At 37.0% G+C, this 17548-nt stretch overlaps 1 protein-coding gene across 1 annotated transcript; it reads right to left on the bottom strand.

The window, feature by feature from the left end:
• Positions 1–1012: 1012 nt before the first annotated feature.
• On the bottom strand, positions 1013–17548 carry SWAP70 (Pleckstrin homology (PH) domain-containing protein). The gene is made up of 10 exons (XM_086457390.1): positions 17377–17548; positions 17138–17242; positions 9712–9773; positions 9410–9493; positions 9269–9300; positions 9046–9127; positions 7916–8144; positions 5596–5823; positions 4475–4767; positions 1013–1586 (listed from the first exon to the last, which is right to left on the bottom strand). Exons 1-10 carry the CDS (start codon positions 17398–17400, stop codon positions 1214–1216), a joined length of 1512 nt encoding a protein of 503 aa, XP_086313516.1. The 5' UTR covers positions 17401–17548; the 3' UTR covers positions 1013–1213.

The following is a 17548-nucleotide window of genomic DNA, read 5'->3' as shown; positions in this document are numbered from 1 at the left end:
GCCATTTTGAGCTCCATTTTCATAAAATATATTTTAAATATAATTTTTAACCCTAACTTATTTTCAATTCTTTTTATTCAATCCTTGACCTAGAGATTTAGAGTGGAGAACGGGTGGAGTTCAATATGCTTCGGGGGAATTCATCTTCTCTTAATTTTTAGTGGAGAATGGTATACTCTTAATTTTGAACATTTCGATGTATTTTTTTATATTTATTTAGGCAATTTATTAGAGGGAAAAATGAAGAACGAAATCGACATTCTAATTTCTTTTACGATTACGTTGTTACTTTTGATGTGAGTATATATTTTGGGACTATGATATATGCATTTTGGATATTTCGATGAGATTTAGCCAATATCAAATTTGAAAAGGCAAAGAGAAGAATGAAAACAAACGAAAAATCTTGATCACACCTATAGTGTTGAGTTCACCACTTTTTATTGTCTACCTCAACATTTTTTTGTCTAGCTCATCACTTTTTTATGGTCTAGTTCAACTTTTTTTTATTGTCGAGCTCACTATTTTCTATTGTCAAGTTCGATGACTTTTTATGAAAATGTTGTTGAGCTCAACAGTCATTAAACATGTCTTAAAAGCATTGAGTTCATCAAAAATATAATCAATATCATCAAGTTCGAATATTAATATTTTAAGTTCAACCATATTATTGATGAACTCGACACTTTTAAGTCATGTTTAATTACTGTCGAGTTTGACAATATTTTCATAAAAGATCGTTGAACTTGACAAATAAAAAATGGTGAATCTGGCACTATAAATGTGATCTAGATTTTTTTTTTTCCAACTTCAATACTGGGTAAATCTCCCCGAAATACCTAAAATGCATATTTACGAATAAAAAATTACAACATAATCATAAAAAAATTTAAAATTTCAACTTAGTTTTTTATTTTTTATTATCACCTTAAATATACATAGGCCAGGGATATCAAGATCTAGATTGAACCTTATAGAGATATCTATATCCACAATTCGAACATTTGAAATGGGCACCTCAAGCAATCAGGCAATATATTGTTATAGTGTCTGTCTACGTCATTAATCAAATATATTTTTTTCCCTTAATAGGAACACAAGTTCAAATATCAAAACCGCGAAAACATCTCTTTATTCTTATATAAAAACCGACCCTTAAGCGACGTTCCAGTCCACATTTTCTAATTTCCTTACAGAGTAGAGACTTCAGGTATTAAGGCTGATGATGTAAGGAGCTCCCATCATGCTCATGGTGGTGATCATCAACTGGTAGACTCACTACAGGAATATCTAAACTGTTTCCCTCAGCCTCGGGAGCAATTTCCCTTACATCGGCTATCCTTGCATCCGTTGCTTGAATGTCACTCCACTCCCCATCCCCGATGGTTTGGACATCAACTTGATCAACGGACACATGGTCCACACCATTCCTGGAAATCGAGACGGATCTCGAAATGCTGAGACATGCTTTGTCCACGTTCTCCTCCGACAAATCCACGTGCTTCGTTAATGGAAGGGTGTTGCTAGCATCTGAGCAGGACTCTGTGGTCTTCTCCTCGAAAACTTGCTTTGTATTGCTCTGTTGCCTGTTAATAAGGAAATTAGTTGATCAGTCCACTTTGTCTAAGCTAAAAATTTAGAGTGCCAGACAGGTAATTGATGATGGACATAAGTTGCCATTGTAGTATAACTTTTAACATATTTCCACAAAATGTATCGAAATATCTCTATTTCCACGAGGCCGGACAAAAAAAAGTAACCAACATTTTTTTTAATAATTTCGATGGAAATCAATATTCATTTCATGAAATATTTTGGGGAACAGTGAATTTTGACCTAAATACTCAAATTTTAGGTATAAAGATGTCCGATTTCAGTGGAAATATTTGACCCACAGTAAACTTCAACCAAAATATTATTTGTCTATAGAATTTAAAATTTAACTTTAAATTATAAATTGCTTGTAGAAAAGACTTGTAAATTATCCTAAATAATCATAATTACTGCTGATAGTATTCGTCATACGTGATTTACATTATTTCTTGTTAGTGTAAGTCATTCTATATATAAACCCCAATTCTAAACCATAATATAGACTAGCCACCATACATGCAAATGTGCCAAGTAGTGAATGCTTGGAACTTGAAATTGTTCTAACCTTCAATGCTAAATGAATATCAAACAGGGATTTTTTTAGAAATTAAAGAAAAAAAACGACGACGATCCATGAATTTTTCTTTAACTCATTATGGTTGTCAGACTGGCCCTTGCCACCCACGGACTTTCCTATAGATATAATCTACCAAAATCAAATTGATAACACCTCGATATCTCAAAACCCATTTCTGAGATTGAACCACATTTATCAAGTACATCCTTGTAAAAATCCAACTCACCTCCATTATTTGCAGCCCAACCTCTATCCCCATTCCCCCTAAAACCTGCAGACTTCCCTAATTCCCTCTGCAACACGTCCAAACAAAACATGCCACCACAGATTACTTGGACTCCTCTACCCAAAACTGGAAATATGAGAAACATAATTGCACTAGGAGATTGAAATATGAATGGCCTGACTTTAAAGTAATTAAGGTGAGAATATCACCAAACAAAAAAGCTATAATGAGGGGAAAAAAGACTGCTTCAGCTTCTCCTTGTTTGGCAATCACAGAATCAATTATTTCAAGTAAAATAAAAGCCAACATATAAAATCTAGTAACATTGAAATATCCTCTTACTCACCGTGTCATTCAGTAACTTTGCAATGTTGTCTTGCTAGCTAAACTAAGAACTGATATTTGTATCATCTGGCCCATAGACCCCATTTAGCACCCATGTATAGTTTCCACCACATAATTACAAAGGACTGTACCTAAACTAGCACCCCTCCAAGGCATTCACCACCTCAAAACACTCATGATCCCTAACAATAACAACCCACCCGTGAACATAAGGCCGGTAGATCACATCACCCAAAATTTCTTCTACCCCAAAAATCCCCATCATATACTCTCCATTCTCTCACTTTTTTTTTCCTGTGGAGTCACCACATTGCACCCCGAGAGATATCAACCAATCCGCACTAATATTCTCCATCATTGTATCCCCCTAGTAAGAATATAACCAGCCAAATCTCCCAATAGGAAATCAGCCAACGCTAGAGATTATACTGATTTGAAATAGTGAGGTCCAGAAAATCAAATCATAGGCGTCATGCTACAACAAAAGAGGAAGCCTTCCAGCAAAACATTAAGTTTGTTAGAGCCGCATGCCCCTTTTGATGGGTTTGAAACTAACAGTCAGAGGTAGGAAATCAAGTTCGTTCTTACACTTCAATGTTTCTGTTTATATCAGTTCCTAGAATAAGAATACTAGAACCTCGGTCTGTGACATTAAGCTTGCAATGTTGGTCCTAAGCCCAAATAAAGGAGGGTTGCATCAGGATGGCAACCGGAGCAAATACCATTGCACACTAATAGATCCAAACTTATGCAAGAAGTTGAATGGAGAAAAAGGATTCTTGTCACTGTGTCCAATTTTAGGGATATGGAGTAGATGACGTAGATGGTGATTAATAAAAATCCTAGAAGAATTAAAACTACCATTTCTAATCCTACTAAAACTTTCTATTTTTTATTTTATTAAGAAACTCAAACTTGCTAAATGATACTTTTTTTTACGTGATAGAGTGTCCCCACAAACAGGAGGATTGGGTTAAATTGCAGAGGGGAGACTCGATCTCACGACCCTAGGGAGCACACCTAGGTCACTAAACCACTGCTCCACCACTTGGGTGGTAACTTAGCAAATGATACTTGAACTACTACAAACCTAAATAATACTAATAATAATAAATAAATAAACAAAATTTCTGAAAATATCATTACTAAAACACTAAAAATATACCAAACAACTAAGTAGATGTTCTGGACAAGTTTAGAACTGTAAAGTTGTTGCACGAGAATGAAACACTAACTGCTTGAAAATATCTAGGATGATTTAGATTCTGAAATTATAAGATCCAGACACTGCTTATTGCAAGACAATTCTGGACAGAAATATTTTTATTTTATTTTTCATGGTACCATATTGCGTCACTTACTAAAGGAAGTGGCCTACTGATCAATCAATTCAGATTGATAGATCACTTGGCAGGACATGTGTATATCATGGATAATTTCAAATTGTAATGCCAAATTATGTCAATGAATGATATAATTATTAAGCAGTTGAAATATGGATCTAACTTCAAAGAATAAATATGGTTAAAGTTGACCATAAAAAACTTAATAAAATTAGGGAGCTTCCAATGCCCCACCAACTTTTACTAATGCCACCCAGATGTGTGCTAATTCTTTGGTGATTTACATATGAATTGGGGTGGCATTAGCCAAAGTTGGGGTGGCAATAGAATCTCTCTAAAATTATTGCAGAAGTAAATCCAATCTGATCAAAGGAGATAAGAACATAAAACCTTTGAACTTGTGCTTGCAACATAGCAACATATTTGAGAAGCTCTTCCCGATCTTTTACGGCAGCCAACTCTTTCTCCACGGCCTCCTTTACCTTAGCTCCAGCATCTGCCTCCGCAACTCTGGCCCTCTCTTCAGCTCTAACAACGGCTCCTTCCAATATAACAACACGTTCTCTAGCTTTTCCAAGCTCAGAACGCCATAGCTGTGCTTCTCGAAGGGCAGCGTCTCTTTGCTTCAACAGTTCATCTCTCTCTTTGATCAGAACCGTAACTTTTTCCTCAGACACTCTCAACTACAAAGTCAATGAAAAGCAACCCAAAAAAATTGAAAGTCCAAACAGTTAATAACAATTATAAACAAGAACATTGTGAACTTTATATGAAGCAAATAAAACTTGTATGAGGGTGGGCACTCAAAAAATAAATCAAAGAGATTAAGGAGAACTAATGCATTATTTTAAGTAATTTAATGGCAATTATTATCATCGGTAGACAAAATGAAAGATGGAACCAAGTTTTCCTCAACCATCTTTCTGGTTTATAAATTGAAGAGGAGCAACTCATTGAAGGGGTAGTCTCAGCTGAAGCTAAAAGAGGATAGAAGTTCAATAATAAGCCTAAAATTGGTGCTTAAAGTTTTGAAGACATCGATACTTCGTTGCATGGTATCACTATTTTGGTAAGAGAATATTTCAGTATAACAGCTGGATGGGCCCTACAAACCTGGAGAAGGCCCTCCCCAGCAAGTCTTTAGAAAATGCTGCCCTTTATTTATGGTGGGTAAGACAACCACACGTCATTTTTTTTTTCTTTTTGATTAGTGACAACCACACGTCATTGGCACTAGAGATGTTAGCATTCAGACACCGTGATAACAAAATTCCGTTAATATAAGGGTTTTGTTAACATGTGCTCTTAGGGCACACGTTAAAGTGCATTAAATACACCTTGGAAATTGAATTTCATACCAAAACTGCCCTAAAAAAATCACCAACACCAACCTCAAATGCTTATTTCCAAGGTGTATTTAATGCCACCTTAACGTATGTCCCAAGGGAACACGTTAACAAAATCACTAATATAAAAGGACTTCTGCATGTTAGGCAAGAATATACTGGCACCTTTGACTTTGATGACTCCAGCTGCTTCTCTGAATCATGTGTTAGATGCTCAATTTCTGCACAAGCAATTCTTCTTTGCTCATCCATTGCATGAGCTGCAGATGCCGCAGCCTCAGCAGCTTCTGCAGTATCAGATAGTTTCTCTGCTATCTCTTTTATCGTTGAATCTCGTGCACGAAGATCCCTGGCCAACTGTTGTAACTCCTCATCCTTCACTCTTAGTGTCTCCTGTAAAATGATAACCATGGGTTCATAGCAAACAAATCGAAATGAAAGTAAGAAAAACATATTCTCCATTTTCTTTGAAAAGGAATTAAGTATATTTTATTAAAAGAATGAATGAAGAAATGATGGTCAAGCTGACCATCGCAGTACAAAGCTAAAATAATAAATAAAAAAATCCACTGAAATTGTCAAACTTATACCAAAAAAAATAGTAAACCAATGATGGTACTTATTTGCTGAGCTGACTCTTTCACTCAAAAACTTGATTTTTTTTCCTTTCCTTCCAAAGCCCCCAATACACGGAAAAATGAATCAAACACCATATGTTTTGTTTTTCTTCTCCCTCCCCTAGAACACCCGTGATTGCCAACTCACAAACGAGCAAATTGAAAACGGGAGACAACCAGAGTAGTACAAGGACAAGAAATGAGATCACACAATCCATGTCACATTGCAATGGAGTAGAACATGATTAACTGACTTACCACGAGTCCGAATGTCGTGCACTATTGGGATTTTGTTCAAGACAGTGGTACAAATGAAGAAGATAACTTCGGATGGAATTTTCTGAGTCAAGATAACCGACACTGAAAAAATTGGCTCATTCGAAGTTTGCAAGAGGGATTTATAGAAGGATTTCATGGAGAAAACCTTCTAAGTGTTGTCCCAATTCATACAATCCTCCTCTAGGGGAGATATGGTCATATTGGACATTTGACTAGTGAGTCCAACTACTAGTGGTATTTCCCAATCATTGAAATTTATTCTAAAGCCAAAGTCCCAAGTAATCTCATCCCCGATTCGTATCATGCATCTTTCAATACGGAGTAGTCTTTTGTTTAAGTGGAATACAATCTTGGGAACTACTACTACAGGGGTAACATGACACACCATCTATCCTCCCAGAAATGCTATTTACTCCCCTTGTTAATCCTAAAAGAAATCTTTTTTCCAAAATTCTGGAAGGATTTTTGTGACACCTTTCACACGCCAAATCTAAAACCTTCCCAAAATAATATTTGAGAAGACAAAAAAAGGAATCTCTTTCAAACAAACTAAGAGGACATTATGGCATTACAAAGGTCATACTAAACTTCAAAATTTTATGTGAAACCATGATACATTTTCTAGGCCATGCTGAATAAATAATATAAATTACATTGTGCAATTTAGGTGGCTATAATGGTGCCATCATAGAATGACTGGGAGGTAGAGTTAGACCTCTCACAGTTTTTTTTTTCCTGCCAGGGATGATGATACATTGGAAATGTTTTCAAATCTGACATTTCTTGCGATCTAGCCAGAATTTTGATTATGTATTCTTTAAACCCTGATAAGTAATAACACAAACAAGCATGTCCAAAAGGTTTAAAAATATGACTAACTTTCTTAAATATATTCATATAACATAAATACACTAAATTTTAGATGGTTAATCATCTTCTTTGATCGAGTAAATCTGTATCAGGGCACCCCATATTCATATATATACCTATAACAGTTTCCCAAGTTAGATAAACGGCAATGAAAAACTGACTATTTTAAAAGATGAGTACATTCATATCTGATATAAAAAATAAAATAAAAAAGTAGAAGACAATCAGTCTAGAATTTTCACGAGGCAAATCCATAGGAAGAATTACTCTGATTCCAATATTGGAGAATACTTATATAAAAAAAAAATGGAGAATAGATTTTGGTCTCCATAAGCAAAAATGATATGTTCCACTCTTTCAAGCCCAACAAAAAATCAACCTGATTGGCGTGTTACAATGTTAGATTTCACTACCCAAAAAATGCTACAATCCGACAGATAAAGTTAGCAGACGAAAATGCTCAAATCCAATGGTTCTAAACAACCAATAAGTTTAACTTTTGTGCATAGTTCCAACAAGTGGTGCTCCAAACATTAATATGGTAGTGAGTTTGAAAGTGTGCCATGTGCATTTTCCACGTGATATCAAAATTTGCCCCTAAAACCGGGAAGCGGAGTTTTTCCATTTTGTAAGTGTACTTCAACTATTCAGGAGAGAATATCCAGAAACTAAATCACCATTAAATAAAAATGAAAGACGATTTCTAGCAATTAATATACCTTCATTATTGCCATGTCATCCATTTGACCTTCGTTTGTTACATTGGTCATCATGCCTAGAGCAGTTCTCATGGATATCCTCATTGCTGCTTCAATTTCTTTAGAAGATTCCAGAGCCATTGAGTTTGCAGCAGCAACTACTGCTGCAACGGTTCCCAATTTTGCAGAACCATTCCCACTTAAGGAATTTACAGCTTCTCTATGAGCCTTCAGTACTAACTGTGTTGCACTGATTGGTGGGCAATAAGAAACATAATGAGAAATGAAGCACTTTTATCTTTACAAATAATATAGAAAAAGTAGATATGGATTCGTTAACAATTACTTGCATATTCATACTCAGCAATTTTCCATTCAACTTCTCTTTTTTTTTCTTTTTCATCAAAAAGAGTTAGTAGAAAGACTAAAAAAACACTATTCTTTCATTTGGATGTAATAGTAAAAACAACTCACAATTGAACCTATTTTTTAGTAGGCAGTGAGGTAATTGTTTTGTGGTTAGCAGGTGAAAGTGGTTCCAAATACGTGTTCATTACAAATTCAAATAGAAAGCATGTTTGCCAAATCTAGTGAAGCTTAGAAAGGGCAATCATCAACAATAGACTTCCTAAAGTATAAACATCGTGAGTCTTATGAAAAACCTCTAATTGTGTTCCCTTTAGCACGTAATTTAAATGAGCATTACAAGAATTTCCTACATTTCACAAACTGTACTGAGAATAGATACAAATAAGGAAGAAAAATAGAGAGCTACTATTGGCACCCCAACCTTTTCTTATTACACCACAATTTCCTAAATTATTTATCACGCAGCAATTAAAGATTAAAACACACCATTCAAACATTACAAAGGTTTGACTCAAATTACAATCTCAACATTATAATACTCGTTTAAACAATTTCCCAAGTTGTTTACAATTATGATTAGACTCTAGCAAAAAAACAAGAGAGGTTCTATTGGCACCCCAACTTTTACTTAGTCCACATTATTCACTTATTTTTAATTGGGGTGTAACAAGTAAAAGTTGGGGTACCAATAGCAGATCTCTAAAAAAAATTATTAGCAATAGAAAATCTAAAAATACAATTATTGTGCAGCATAGCACCAAGTGAAAGATCCATAAGCTTACTGTAAAGTTGACACCCATGCTCTGGCAGCTCCAGGAGTTTCAGCACACAGGAAATACTCTTTCTTCTGTGCGGTTCCAATGTCTATTAAGTTTGGTTAAGAAACATGAACACAATTGTTTGTTCTCATGAAGCCAGCAGTAAACTAAAGCACTCAAATGTAAAGAACCACAAACCAAAATCCTTCTCTGTATTTCCAATACGATTTTAACACGAGGAGGATACAGAAACAACATCCATCGTACTTTGGTAGTCCACTGAAGCATTCAAAAAGAGAAAATCAGATAAGATAGCATCAAAACTCAGACACACACACACACCCCCCTGTCAACAAGAATATGACAAACTAAAACGTAAAGATCTTACTGGAAGTTCACAGGGGATATAGTAATCGTGCTATTTGCATCAAATATAATGGCTCCCTTGACAACTGTCTCATTTCTCCGAGTCCTAAAGCATGCAAAAAATGGTTGGAATAAAATTCAATGTACTTCCAATAAAAATGTTGAATAATGTTGAAGTGACCTCAAAGATTGACCACATTTCACACTATGATTTTGTATGCACCTCCACGTCAGAAAAGTGAGAAATGAGGTCAATCCAGCACGACTCAAAAACGATAGTGCTTGAAAATAGAAGTTATCTTAAAAATAGAACAGTATACATACTTGTATTCCATTTTTCCAGTAGTCGGGTCTAAGATCACCCACCTCTCATTCCATTTCCTCAGCTGTTAAGAAAATTTAGGCAACTGACGACAGTCAGAAACAAAATCCAACAAAGTGGCTAAACTTTAAAAAAATATATATATATATATATATCTTTTTCTAATCATGCTCAATCGATTCTAGTTATGCCCAATCACGTCTCTTATCATGACTTTAGGTATTACTCTTACTTATTTCAATATCTGACAGATAACTTATCGTTTCTAGAATATTATGCAACCATCTGCGACTTCTTAGAGAATATCTTCACCTCCATAATGGGTTGTGTTGTGCACGTCTCGTATTTTGGTGTGACATTGTACAATAAGGGGTACAATCATATATTTTTGCCCAAAAACATGTATGTTTTTTATCAGATACCGATTTGTATAAAAATCTACTCTAACTTAATAAACATTGAAATGGATCTTTACAAAGACCTGTTAAAAAAGAAGTCCACAAAATTGAGATTTATTCACATCACACATAGCAACTACGGTAGCTAAGCCCAAGGAATCTACATTCTTTTGCCATGTCACCCCTACCCCATGTGTGGCAAGCTTTCTCGTGGAAAGCATATAATTGAATCAAGTAACAAGAGAGAATGTCTGCTGTTTTGAAGGCGGGATGATGATAAGGGACAGAAGGGCAGCATTTTTTTAGCTAAGTGAGAGTTGGTATTTGATAACCTGGCCACCACTTTTTAAGCATCGTTTGCCCCAATGATGGCGTTTTTGATCTCATCTGTATTCAAAAGAGAACTAATTAGTTGATACAACCCCATCATATCATCATCATCTTATTGTGAAAAAACGAAGTAGCAAAAAGAATAGAAACAATCACACAAAGACAACGATTTACATGGTGGTGTGCCTACGTCCATGGTATTAGAGTGCATTGGCATAGCACTAAATCCTTATTTATGTTAGAGTTTTCTATTTCTTGTTTGCTTTATCAATTCCTGTATCAAATGGAATATGCTATCATATCCTTTTGCTCTATCAAAAGATGTAACAAATGGAATATGTTGTCATGTGCCTACATATAATTAAATGTGACGTGCTCGCTCTATTTTAGAGTTGTCATCTTCTCCACAGCTTTTATGGTATAAGAGCATCCAAGTCTTAAAACTTTTCTTGGACATTCCTCACGGATGGTGAGCTCACTCGATCCAATGCAACCCCTCTCTCCAATGTTGTGCAAACACTCACCTCTAACCTAAACTCTCTTGTCACCGTCAAGCTGAATGCTTCTACATTTCTTACATGGCAAGCTCAATTCACCATTGTTCTAAAAGAACATAGAGTACTTGGACGGGTTGATGGATCCGTCCTCAAACCCAATGACTCTCTCAACGATGACAGATGTAATTCCAAAGAGAACCCAGATTTCCTTGATTGGATTGTAGCTGATCACAAACTCCTTTCAGTCATGATTGCCACACTTTCACCCTTTTAGTCTTGCACACTCCCGTGATGCTTGGGTCGCCTTAGATCATCGATTTAACTCCAAAGATCAAACCACCATTATCAATCTCAAAACCAAACTTCAAAACCTTCATAAAGGCTATTCCTCCATGGAAACTTATCTCTCTCAAGTCAAGACCTACTCTGATCACAAACTCCTTTCAGTCATGAATCATGATTGCCACACTTTCACCCGTTGTTATACCATTGGATCTTGGTCTTGCACACTCCGTGATGCTTGGGTCGCCTTAGATCATCAATTTAACTCCAAAGATCGAACCAACATTATCAATCTCAAAACCAAACTTCAAAACCTTCATAAAGGCTATTCCTCCATGGAAACTTATCTCTCTCAAGTCAAATCCTACTCTGATCAACTCACAGCCGCACGTGCTAAGGTCGATGATGATGATCTTGTATTTTTATTTTAAATGGACTTGGTTCAGGATACAATGTTGTTAAAACCTCTATTAGGGCACGCCTAACGGCCATAACCCTTCACGAGTTGTTAAATGTGACATACTGCCACTATTTTACAGTTGTCATCTTCTACACAGCTTTTACATGGATTAGAACAAAATCCAGTCACACTCTATTCAATACAACCCAAGAGATCTCTAGCAAAAACCGAGAGTAGAGAAAATGTTTCTCTCCCAAAAAAAATAGCCTTGGGGCCACTACCCCCGCATGGGCCATGTTGAGAAGCCTGGCCTAGACGAGTCCACTCCACTTTAGAAAAGGTCCCCTTTGAAAATGTTTTGCCTCTTGAAGCCCAAACCCAAGCATAATACAAGACATGTACACAACACTTATCCCAAAAGTCTAGGTTCGGCTAAACCATTCATGTTCTGCCACTCAATTGTATTTATTCTCATGCCCATTAATTCATCTTGCCTTGAAAAGATAATGAATTATGGAATCTTGAATCAAATTGATATAAGCCCCATCATCTCACGTGGATAAAATAAAAATGAAGAAATACAGAAGTAAATCCATCTATTAGAGGTGTTGAGACCTACAAACTGAAGAGAAAGTTTAGGGATTTAGTTAAGTTTTCTGTTTGAATAAGTCCTAGTCTTTACGGTACTTGTTTAGTGTTTCCTAATTTTTCTAGTTGCACTTATCACGTTGAGTAGTTGGAAACGTGAGCTAGTTTTTCTCATTCTGTTAAGATTGTAAAAGGCTATTTATAAGCCTAAGATTATTCAATAAGGTGTGAGTCATTCCCAGAATTGTTTATCGTGTATTTCGATTCTTAACATTCTGGTATCAGAGCCAAGTTTCTTGAAGTTTTTGCAGCAGCAAAGAAGATGACTACCGAAGGGAATTTTGTACAGCCAGCCATCCCTCGCTTTGATGGTCATTATGACCATTGGAGCATGTTGATGGAAAATTTCCTGCGATCTAAGGAATATTGGGGGCTGGTGGAGACTGGCTATGTTGAGCCAGCGATTGGATTGGTGCAGACAGAAGCACAACAGAAGAGGCTAGATGAATTGAAGCTGAAAGATCTGAAAGCGAAAAACTATCTCTTTCAGGCCATAGATCGGACGATATTGGACACCATTCTTGTGAAGGATACTTCCAAACAAATTTGGGATTCAATGAAAAAGAAGTTTGAAGGGAATGCTAGGGTCAAGAGGTCACATCTACAAGCTCTCCGCAGAGAGTTTGAAACCCTAGAGATGAAGATTGGAGAAGGAATCTCTGAGTATTTTTCAAGAGTGCTATCAGTAGCCAACAAGATGAGAAGATATGGAGAGCAGATGCAAGATGTTACAGTTGTGGAGAAGATTCTCAGATCGTTGAGTGAGAAGTTCAATTATGTTGTTTGCTCGATTGAGGAGTCCAAAGACATCGATCAACTCTCCATTGATGAACTGCAGAGTTCTCTGATTGTTCATGAGCAAAAATTTCAGCGACATACAGAAGAAGAACAAGCACTCAAGATCACTTCTGAAGACAAATTTAGTGCAAGAGAACGAGGTCGAGATGCATACAAGGGCAGAGGAAAAGGGAGAGGTCGCCAACCCTACAGAGCAACAGTGGAATGCTTTAAGTGCCACAAGCTTGGACACTTTCAATATGACTGTCCAAGCTGGGATAAAGAAGCCAACTATGCTGAACTAGGAAAAGAAGAAGAGATGCTGCTCATGTCATATGTGGAGATGAACGGTGCTGGAAGGGGAGCGGTCTGGTTCTTAGATTCTGGATGTAGCAACCACATGTGTGGTGACAAGAGCTTGTTCAGTGATCTGAATGAGGGCTTCAGGCAGAAGGTAAAGCTGGGAAATAACACAAGGATGGATGTGTTAGGAAAAGGCAATGTGAGATTGAAAGTAAGTGGCTTTACACATGTTGTTAGTGAAGTGCTTTTTGTGTCTGAACTAAAGAACAACCTTCTGAGCATTGGTCAACTACAAGAAAAAGGGTTGGCTATTCTCATTCAACATGGAATGCTCAAGATATATCATCCAGAAAAAGGGCTCATAATACAGATCGAGATAACAGCAAATCGGATGTTTGTGTTGGTACCAAATTCACAACCACAGACGTTAGCTTGCCTCTACACATCCACACAGGATTTGGCACACTTATGGCATTGTCGTTATGGACATTTGAGCTACAAAGGGTTGAGGACTCTCCAGTTCAAGAAGATGGTGCATGGGTTACCTCAGTTCAAGACTCCAACAACAGTGTGTGCAAATTGCATGATTGGAAAGCAACACAGAGATCCAATCTCAAAGAAGAGCAATTGGAGGGCCACAGAGAAGCTCCAGCTTGTTCATGCAGATATCTGCGGACCAATCTCTCCCATCTCCAACAGTAAGAAGAGGTACATTATATGCTTTATTGATGATTTTACTAGAAAAACATGGACTTATTTTTTAGTAGAGAAATCTGAAGCATTAAGCATGTTCAAACGTTTTAAGAGTTGTGTTGAGAAAGAAGTAGGAGAATATATTAAATGTTTGAGAACAGATCGAGGAGGAGAGTTCACATCACTAGAACTCAATGAGTTTTGCATAGAGCATGGCATCAAGAGGCAATTGACTGCAGCGTATACTCCACAACAAAACGGAGTGGCTGAAAGGAAAAATCGAACAGTGATGAACATGGTTCGATGCATGCTTTCTGAAAGGAGAATTCCGAAGACTTTCTGGCCAGAAGCAGTAAACTGGACAATGCATGTTCTAAATCGGAGTCCTACATTATCTGTAAAGAATCAAACACCTGAGGAAGCCTGGAGTGGAAGCAAACCCTCGGTTGAGCACTTTAGAGTTTTCGGATGCGTGGCACATGTGCATGTTCCTGATGTGAGAAGGAAAAAGTTAGATGCAAAGAGCTTTGCTTGTGTGTTATTGGGAGTAAGTGAAGAGTCTAAGGCATATAGACTCTATGATCCAGCTGCAAAGAAAGTTGTAGTTAGCAGAGATGTAGTATTTGAGGAAGATAAGTCTTGGAACTGGGATAAGAGTTATGAAGAGCACATAATGGTTGATCTGGAATGGGATGATGAAGAAGATAATGAAGCAGTGAACGCAGAAAATGAGGGAACAGTGAGTGGGGAAGAAGAGGAAGTCGCTGCAGAACCAATTTGTAATCCTCAAATTGGTGAAAATGGAGGAGAATCATCTAGTGCTGATGAAGGAAGAAATAGAGGGCCTCCAAGGTGGATGAGAGATTATGTAACTGGGGAAAAACTTTCGAAGGAGTCGGAAGAAGAAGATGCAAATGTCAATTTGGCTATGTTTGCTTCAACAGATCCAGTACATTTTGAGGAGGCAGTGAAGCATGACAAATGGAGGACAGCTATGGACATGGAAATACAGGCTATAGAGAGGAACAACACATGGGAACTCACTAATCTCCCTACAGGTGCAAAGAAGATTGGGGTGAAGTGGGTTTATAAAACCAAACTCAAGGAGAATGGAGAAGTGGACAAATTGAAGGCTCGTTTGGTGGCAAAGGGGTATGTGCAACAACAAGGGATAGACTACACAGAAGTATTTGCACCGGTTGCGAGAATGGACACAATAAGAATGATTGTGGCTCTAGCAGCTCAAAAGGGGTGGACTCTCTATCAACTCGATGTCAAATCTGCCTTCTTGCATGGGGAACTTAATGAAGAAGTGTATGTGGAGCAGCCGAAGGGTTATGAGCTGGAGAACAGTCCTCAGAAAGTTTACAAGTTAAAGAAAGCCTTATATGGACTGAAACAAGCTCCACGAGCTTGGTTCAGTCATATTGAAGCACATTTTATAAGTGAAGGGTTCGAGAAGTGTTATAGTGAGCATACTTTGTTCATTAAAACAAATAAGGGAGGTAATATTCTCATTGTCAGTTTATATGTTGATGATTTGATATTTACTGGCAATGATGAATTGATGTTTGCTGAGTTTAAGAATTCCATGTTGAGGGAGTTTGATATGACTGATCTGGGGAGAATGAGGTTTTTTCTTGGCATAGAAGTCTTGCAGAGGTCGGATGGGATTTATATTTGCCAGAGGAAGTATGCTTTGGAGGTGTTGAAAAGATTTAGGATGGAGAACAGCAACTCGGTTCATAATCCTATCGTTCCAGGTTGTAAATTGTTTAAAGATGAGAATGGGGTTCATGTTGATGAGACTTTGTTTAAGCAGATGGTGGGATGCCTCATGTACTTAACAGCTACAAGGCTGGAATTAATGTTTGCAGTAAGCTTGATTAGCAGGTACATGGCAAAACCAACTGAGTTGCATTTGATGGCAGCCAAGAGGATACTAAGATACTTGAAAGGAACCACTGGACTTGGAATTTTCTACAAGAAGGGAGGGTGTGAAGGTCTGGTTGGATATGCAGATAGTGACTATGCAGGAGATATAGAAGACAGGAAAAGCACATCAGGCTATGTCTTCATGTTAGGATCTGGAGCTGTTGCTTGGTCTTCAAGAAAGCAACCTATAGTCACACTTTCAACCACTGAAGCAGAGTTCGTGGCTGCAGCTGCTTGCGCTAGTCAAGCTGTTTGGATGAAGAGAATAATTGAGAAGCTAAGTCTGGAGAAAAGTAAGTGCACTACAATTCTTTGTGATAATAGTTCCACAATTAAGTTGTCAAAAAATCCTGTGTTACATGGTCGAAGCAAGCACATTGATGTGCGCTTCCACTTTCTTCGTGATCTCACACGAGAAAGAGCAGTTGAATTGGTTTATTGTGGAACACAAAATCAGCTAGCAGATGTGTTTACAAAGCCCCTCACAGTGGATGCATTTAAGAGGTTTCGAAGTCAGTTGGGAGTCTGTCAAGTTCCCGAATTAAACTAGTTGTAGTTGGTAACTAATTTAAGGGAGGGAATGAAGAGAAAGTTTAGGGATTTAGTTAAGTTTTCTGTTTGAATAAGTCCTAGTCTTTACGGTACTTGTTTAGTGTTTCCTAATTTTTCTAGTTGCACTTATCACGTTGAGTAGTTGGAAACGTGAGCTAGTTTTTCTCATTCTGTTAAGATTGTAAAAGGCTATTTATAAGCCTAAGATTATTCAATAAGGTGTGAGTCATTCCCAGAATTGTTTATCGTGTATTTCGATTCTTAACCCTCATAGAGAAGGCGATCAGTCTCCTAAATCAAAGCCAAATTCTTCAATCCCCATTATAATTGTGCATTACAATCTATATATGAAGACACCTAAACAGTTCTTTTAACCCAAGAAGATAACACTAAAACCAATAGAACAAAATAAAAATATTCTAACAGAAATAACTGACCATCAAAACTTAGAATTTTGTGAGAAATGATTGAAAAATAGGACTAAATTTCACACTTGAATAATCACCATAAAATTAATAAACTAAAGAAGCCATGAATTGAGCACTATTTCAAATTGAGCAAAAGAAAATATTTATGTTTAATTCCCAAAAATACAAAAAAAAAAAAAATGTACGGTTTCAGATCGTTTGAGAAGTGGCCCCTGCAACAGATTTTTCCCAGAACCCGAAGTTAGTTGTCGCTTGATCTTCTCCAAGCTGTTCTCCGTCTCTCCTGCTTTCTGCAACATCAAAAAGATTGAAAATTTTCAGAGATCGAGGAGCTCGAATTAGCTCTAGAGCCGCTAAAGAAAGAAAATTTTCCCTTCGTTTTATACTCAAATTAAACAAAAACCCTAATTTTTGTAAATCTCACCGTAGAAGATCCATTTAAAGCCATGGACGAAGGAAATTAAAGAGAAAAAAAGATGAGAGAAAATAAAAATCAATTTTTTTGGGGAATTTTGGTGAGGCCGATAGGTTTCGTTGGACTTGCAGGTGTGACGTTAGATTTCTCTCCTTAAAATTGTCTGATGCTATAATGCGCC

Source organism: Akebia trifoliata, chromosome 11 (assembly GCF_017979445.1).
Source record: "Akebia trifoliata isolate Shusen 1 chromosome 11, ASM1797944v1, whole genome shotgun sequence".
NCBI lineage: Eukaryota > Viridiplantae > Streptophyta > Magnoliopsida > Ranunculales > Lardizabalaceae > Akebia > Akebia trifoliata.
Note: the sequence above shows the minus strand (reverse complement) of the source record. Positions and strands in the feature narration are given on the sequence as shown.